The sequence below is a fragment of the Primulina tabacum genome, chromosome 16 (genome assembly GCF_025594145.1).
Source record: "Primulina tabacum isolate GXHZ01 chromosome 16, ASM2559414v2, whole genome shotgun sequence".
Classification (NCBI taxonomy): Eukaryota; Viridiplantae; Streptophyta; class Magnoliopsida; order Lamiales; family Gesneriaceae; genus Primulina; species Primulina tabacum.
The window spans coordinates 37,124,088-37,131,341 of NC_134565.1; the positions used below are offsets into that span (position 1 = coordinate 37,124,088).

At 32.5% G+C, this 7,254-nt stretch overlaps 1 protein-coding gene across 1 annotated transcript; it reads right to left on the minus strand.

Annotated features, from left to right (window-relative positions):
- Positions 1-2,394: 2,394 nt before the first annotated feature.
- On the minus strand, positions 2,395-6,524 carry LOC142529557 (calcium-dependent protein kinase 8-like). The gene is made up of 9 exons (XM_075635108.1): positions 6,296-6,524; positions 5,513-6,057; positions 4,460-4,583; positions 4,218-4,361; positions 3,774-3,926; positions 3,578-3,693; positions 3,323-3,490; positions 2,896-3,126; positions 2,395-2,753 (listed from the first exon to the last, which is right to left on the minus strand). The coding sequence occupies exons 2-9, from the start codon at positions 6,008-6,010 to the stop codon at positions 2,598-2,600; spliced, it is 1,590 nt and encodes a 529-aa protein (XP_075491223.1). The 5' UTR covers positions 6,011-6,057; positions 6,296-6,524; the 3' UTR covers positions 2,395-2,597.
- Positions 6,525-7,254: the final 730 nt, after the last annotated feature.

Below are 7,254 nucleotides of genomic sequence, written 5' to 3' on the forward strand. Positions count from 1 at the left end.
TCCCACTTTTTTTTTTTTTTTTTATCAATTTACGACATGATTTCGTCCATCTGATGAAGTTCCGTATTTTCTGGACATGTCTTTGATTTAATATGAATTTATAAAGTTTTAACCAAATTTATCTAGTGCATGTTTTGTACAAAAATGAATTTTAAAATGTTCCAACATCTACTTCTGATCATATTCAGTCAAAAGTTACTAGAATTAAATTTATAGAAATTATATTGGATTGAGCTCATCAACTAGATGAAATAGTAAGTTATTAAAGTGAGGTTTCTACCGCAAGTTCACTATCAGTTTTTGTTAATTATGGTATTTTTGCATTTGGCTTGAAATTTACTGTAACTTTATAAACTACCATTTAATTCATATATATTGCATCATGCATTGTATATTCTCAAGATATTGGTCTTATTGTTATGCATCTTTGATTATCGTAATTATTGTATATTCTCAAGATAATGATCTATATACCAGATTTATAGTCCGCTGTACAACACAGCTTAGGGTCATAAAGTGAGTTCAATGAACAACGATTTTAAACCTTGGTATATGGTTCATCTAAACTTTGCTCCGAAAATGTGAGTTCACATTGACTCGTAAATAATGGATTGTATGTACGTGGAGAAAAATATCACACCAAATATTGGTAAGAGTCACATTTTTATCCCACGATATTCACTTCAGACCTGAACAAACACAAAATTTCAATTTACAAAATATTTTTGTAACGATATATTACTATTGATACATATCATCTCACGTTGAATTATTGCACTGATGAATTATCATTTAATTTGTTATAAATATATAAACTCGGTTTACCTCCTCACTAAGTCCCCAAATACTTGACATCTAATTTTTTTCTATTTATTGTGACTTTCAGATTTAAGATTTCAGGATTCCAAATAGAAAGAGAATTATGAAAATTGAAATGTTCACTTAACAAGACTCTAAAATTATATTTGTCTTTCATTTGAGATTGTACTGATAATATGTGTTACTTTTTGTAACGTAAAAATTATACAAATTTCTTCTACTATAAGTATAAAATAATTATAATTTTACGAGTGGGACTCACAAACTAATTGATTCGACCATAATAACAAATCATATAATGTCTTTTCATTGCTAACCCATCATAATTTAAATTTAGACAACGACTCAACCACCTCCAGTCATTGGAGGCTTACATGAGTCGGAAAAAAGATTATTCCTCGTTTGCCTGTACAAGATTAGAAGATTTCTCCATTATAGAGGAAAACTCTTCCAACTCACATCTATTTGCACTCTCTATTTTGGAGAGTGCTGCAGTGATCATCAAAATATGGATGATCACTTTACATTTAGAGTACCAAATAAGAGGATATCATAAATTATAAAATATCGTTTTCGAAAATTGCAAAAGATCCTTCCGTATTTTTTAATATTTTTTTTCTATTTCATATATTTTTTATTTTGAATTTTTATTTGATTTTAGTGTTAATATTTTTTTATCTCTAATTAATTTATTTTAATTGTTTTATTTTTTTCCATTAATTAATTGTAATTTTACTATTTATAATAAACACCAAATGAAAATAATGAACAAGATCATACATTACAATGCATAATATGATTATTGAATATGAAATGTAGAGGATTTGTCGGTCATTGATTATCATGAACCACCAATCCTAGATGTTGAAATGTGCATGATGAGCATGCCCAATTTTAAGAGTTTCTTGCACACAATCGTCAAATAAAAAATAAGTCTGCCTACTATGCATTTCGGGATGTTTTTATTGACAATTTGTGGGAGTAGTACAATAATTCGTAATATTAGTATTTTTAATGGTCAATTTGTGTTGTTCTTTAAACCACATGTGTCGTTTATATTTGTCTTAATTTATATGTTATGTTTGTATGATTTATATTGTGTGTTGTTTGCAATTTGTTGACAAAACAAATGCATTATTTAAATAAATCAAGTCTAATACATATTTAGTTGTGTTATGTTTAATAATATAATACATTGTTATTTAATATATTATATAATTTATTTCAAGTTTATCGAATTAATTAAATTAAGTTCAATAATACATTATGTAAAATTATATATTTGTGACTGAAGGAGGGTCGGCGTGGTTGAAGCAAGTCAATCTGATACATAGTCAGAAACAGCCAAATTCTCTGACGCAGTTGGTTCAAAAATTTTTTTTTTTTGGAAGTACTTAAGACAACACTGGACAAATATGTATAGAGAACTGCAGGAAAACGCCAACGATTTCTTTTGTTTGAAAACTAAAGTTGATTGATTAGAACTGAGCATTTCAAATTTTGTAAGTTTGTATTAGATATATAAGAAGGTAAAATTTGTATTGTTTAAAAAAAATATTAAATTTGGTTGTTAATTGGTCAGAATTTCAGACGACAACTATGCTAGTTTACGAACAGTTCAACCTTAATAGAAGATTACAAATCTGGTCTATTTATGTAAAAAAAAAAAAAAATAGCTGGTTAAAGAATGAATGGAACAACAATTCCGTGTACTTTAATCTAAAATCTACATCATTTTTTTTTCAACTGTTGAAAACCTCTGCATTGCATTAAGAAGCTCATCGACCCTCGTTTGTCAAATTTAGAGAACCATCCCTCATTAACTTCAAGCTAAGACTATTGAATCTCTCGCGAGAATATTGTCTGGATGCTTTTCGCCAGTCAGTACCGGCTTTCATCATCGTAGCAAATTCTTGGTAACTTATACGCCCATCCTACACGTCAAACAAAATGAGAGAGATTAAAATTCTATAAGTTCTGGTCCTGAATATATATATATATATATATATATATATATGCGTGTGTGCGCGGGCGTACGCATGGATATAACTATGCACACGCCTATAACTGACTGACCTTATCTGTGTCGACATCATGCATGACAGCGATTGTAACTTCTTCATCATTCTCATCATTTTCATCACTCAAAGCATCCCGGAGCTCTTCAATCTCTATGTATCCGCTCTCATTCTGATCAAAATACGAAAAAGCTTTGTGTAAATGTTCGTCATTGGCCATTTTCTTGAGGTGTACGGACACGGCAACGAACTCTCGATAGTCCAAAGTTCCATCTCCATCAACATCCGCCTATAAGACCGAATATATTTTCAACACGTGACAAAAGAAACACTGAGTTTCTATAATATGAAGACTGCTACTAAAAGTCTATAGAGATGAGAAGAAAAAATAAAATAAAGAATCATAATTCATAGATGAGCTGCAAACATCAGATGTAACCATAGTGACCTAGAAGGTTCAATAAAAGGATTAAAACGAGTCTTACAGCTTCCACTAGAATATGAAGATCATCATCAGGTATCTGATAACCAAGCTTTTGCAGACCAACTATAAGTTCTTTGAGGTCGACTTTACCCTTCTTTTGAGAGTCCATCATATCAAATGCTTCCTTAATTCCAGCCACTTCCTCCACAGACAAGTGCTCAGCCACAACCTGCACAAGCAGCAATCCAAGTCAAGAAACATGTCAAATGGAGAGGATTTTTATTATTGATGAGACATGTAGTGAAGTTTGAAGTACCCTTAGAGCTCGTTTTTTGAGCTTATTCATCACGGAAAATTGTTTGAGCCTTGCTTTGACTGTCTCTCCCAGTGAAACATTAGGTGCCTTCTTTGCATTCTGTAACCACGGATGCTCTGAATTCGAGCAAGCACAATTAGCAAAACACATCGTTTCTTTATTTTACAACTTATAGTTAGATGTAATAAAGTATTACCATGTACTTGACGAGCTGTTAGGCGCTGGTTAGGATCAGGATCAAGCATTTTCTTTACAAGATCCTTTGCATTGTCGGATACTTTAGGCCAAGGATCTCTTTTAAAGTCAATTACAGATCTAATAATTGCTTGTGCCACCCCTTGCTCAGTTTCTGCATGATCATTATCATACACTGTTGTTCGGTAAAACTAACTAAAAAAGAGAGAGAAAAACAATGCCATGATGTCTGGGTCTCAGATGACGGATCTACTTAACAGTATTTTCTTTCACTTATTCTAATTACATGATAATGGTTCATTAACACCAACACTGTATATTAGATATTTAAGTACACTATTTCATTAATTTAAAATGGCATTAAAATTTAAATCATGCCTTAATGGTCATTTTATACGTAGATCAAGATTGTAAAATCAGTACGGATAAAATTTCGACAACTAACCTGCCCAGAAAGGAGGAACACCACAAAGAAGAATATATAGGATAACTCCAGCGCTCCAAACGTCAACCTCTGGGCCGTAGTTGCGTTTCAGAACCTCTGGAGCCATGTAGTAAGGACTTCCAACAATCTCATTAAATCGCTCACCTAAAGAATTGAGGACATGAAATTATATAAGTCCCTTATTGACGAGGAAAAGCAGGATATATTAGCATGAAAGAAACTTAAATAACCATTTTTCATACCATGTTTGAAAAATACTGACAATCCAAAGTCAATTGCTTTTAAGGGAGATGTTTCTTTATTGTTTGCAAAAAGAAAATTTTCTGGTTTGAGATCACGATGCATCACTCCGTGTCGGTGGCACATCTGAACACAAGTAAGAAGCAAAAAAACCATGGTCACAGCAATGGAAGAAAGTAATGGAGATCATAGAAAATGAAATAATTCAAAAGAGACAACAATTCCAAATATCAGTGTCATTTACCGAACAATATCTAGATGTCTATGAGAAAACTAAATGACATCCATAATAGAAATTATTAAGTCATATCAAACATCAGTGTCATCTGGAAAACCGTAGGTAGATGTCAATGAGAGGACTAAATGACGGAGCATAATAGAAATATGGTAAGCCATCTGCCATAAGCACAAGAAGAGAGCCTAAACCTAAAACACTAATCTTGTAGATGGAAAATCTCTTGAACTTATTAATTACTCCACAATCGAAAATAAAACTTATATGTGTACTTTTTAATATTAGGCAATATGAGAATATAACCCGAACCCAGAACACTAGTCTTGTAGATAGGAGAGCTTTCATATTTACGAGCCTTTCAATCGAAGCGATTGGTAGGACAAGCTGCAAAATGTGTGTATCACCAAATATTCATTCGTGTGGTTTGAAGAATAGGTGTAACCCAGATTCACCAGAAGAAAACAAAAAAAATTGGATGCAAACAGCAGAATTTCAATAATAAAGCTATACAGAAATTATTGCCAACCAACTCCTGTTCAGAAACTGTACTGATTAAAAATAGGAGTAAGATTACTTATGAGTTGTAAGGTTTTAGAACTTGAAAAATATAGATAATTTATTAAATAGGCTATAAAAATTGCATAGATTAGTCACAAACTGAAGGGCAACGGCAAAAAAGTACACATAGCTAACTCCAATCGACATTACACTTCCATATCCTTCTCAAGAAGCCAAGGCATAAAAAAATAATCAAAGAAAAGGATGTTAAAAGATTAAGCATTGGCTATAAGAAATAATATGTATGTCATTGCAATTTAACCTGAACAACTTCTATAATGGTCTTCATGACAGCTGCAGCTGCTCGCTCCGTGTAATGCCCCCTCGCCACAATTCGATCAAACAGTTCACCTCCTTCACACAACTCCATTACTATATTTATGGCACTATCATCTTCATAAGTGTCCTTCAAGGTCACAATATTTGGGTGCTTAGGCATATGCTTCATGATTTCAACCTCCCTTCTAACATCCTCAATATCAACGGCAGTTCTAAGCTTCTTCTTCGATATAGACTTGCAGGCAAATTTCTCTCCCGTCTCCAAATCAGTGCACAGATATGTGATTCCAAATTCACCCCTACCAAGCTCGCGGCCAAGATCGTATTTGTCAGTTACGTTATGCCCAGTAGGATCTTTCAACACAAGTAGCTTGGTCGTATCCTTAGATCCATAATTCCCCCCATAATCAATCGAATACGGGTTCGGTTTATTCTTCTTTATCTTCTTGGAAAAACCAGGAGTCACGCAGCAATTTCCCATTATGTCGGAATAACCTAATCTTTACAATTTGCTAATAAACACAAGCCCTGAAATATTTCAGCAAACATCATATTAGGAAACAACTGATCAGATCTTGATCTTGCTACATGTATACCCCAAAAAAACATCACAGAACAGCGTACACATTGAACAAATTCATGTACATTCTTTGAACGAAGAAAAAGGTTCATTTTTATTAAAACATACACAGAAACCCCAAACGAATGGACAATTTGGAATCATATCATAAATAGAACCCGTAATCCGAAAAGAAGAAAAACCCACCTTGAATTTCGAATTCTTGGCAATGTGGAAGAAAAGAACGAAAATGAGACGTGCAAGGAATATAAAAGGGCACGGGAAGAGAAAGAAAAATAGTCAAAATTGCAGCTCCCTCGTTCCAATTTTCAATCAATCATGATACGTGAAACCTTGAAATACAATTTTCAAATGGAAACATATTCGTATAATAATCGTAACCACGGTGATGGATGACGATAATATATCAATTTTCAATCACATCAATGGAAATGGGCCGACCTTGGTTATATTATATTCTTTTCATCAACGTGATTCACGACAGCCCACTTGTCATCTTTTTATTATTATCATTTTTAGTTTTTCCATTTATAATAATTATAACATTTTAAAATTAGAGAGCTCAGATGTTAATTGTTGTGTCAATACGTTGACAGACAAATTCGATTATATGAGATATATATTTTATTTGGATCATTCATGAAAAATTTTATTTTTTATGTTAAAAATATTAATTTTTATTGTAAATATAGTTAAAATTGACTCGTATTATTAATGCCAATATACTTTTATTATTTTATTTTATTCCATCTTATATAATTATATATATACTGACTCAATGAAATTTTAGGGTCCGAAGAAGACCGTTAGAGGGGGGCTGGGAGCGTGTCTCGACGTAGCCCCTTCGACGCTCAAGTAAGAGACTGGGAATATAAAAGAGAAGCGGCTAAGGGTGCTGCTGAAAAATAATATATAGTGAATGATGAATTAGACACTCAAACTTGGTATTTATAGGAGAATACATGGTCTATTCACATAATACCAAACATAGCATTGTTTTCACAAACCCCAGAATCCAATCAAATCATATCAGGGTATCCAAAGATCATAGCTCAACGTGCATGTCATGTATCGATGTATGCATCAAACGATGTGTTAACAAAACATTTATTTTATACATCGATATCTCTATCTCAATGTCAAGT

Bases quoted from the DNA above. Each gene is read 5' to 3' on its own strand.
- LOC142529557 (XM_075635108.1), bottom strand. From the start codon at position 6,010: ATGGGAAATTGCTGCGTGACTCCTGGTTTTTCCAAGAAGATAAAGAAG. The intron at 3,491-3,577 runs GTACTTCAAACT...CTGCTTGTGCAG, and splicing joins TCAAAAAACGAGCTCTAAGG to GTTGTGGCTGAGCACTTGTC. The intron at 2,754-2,895 runs GTCAGTCAGTTA...TTTGACGTGTAG, and splicing joins ATGATGTCGACACAGATAAG to GATGGGCGTATAAGTTACCA.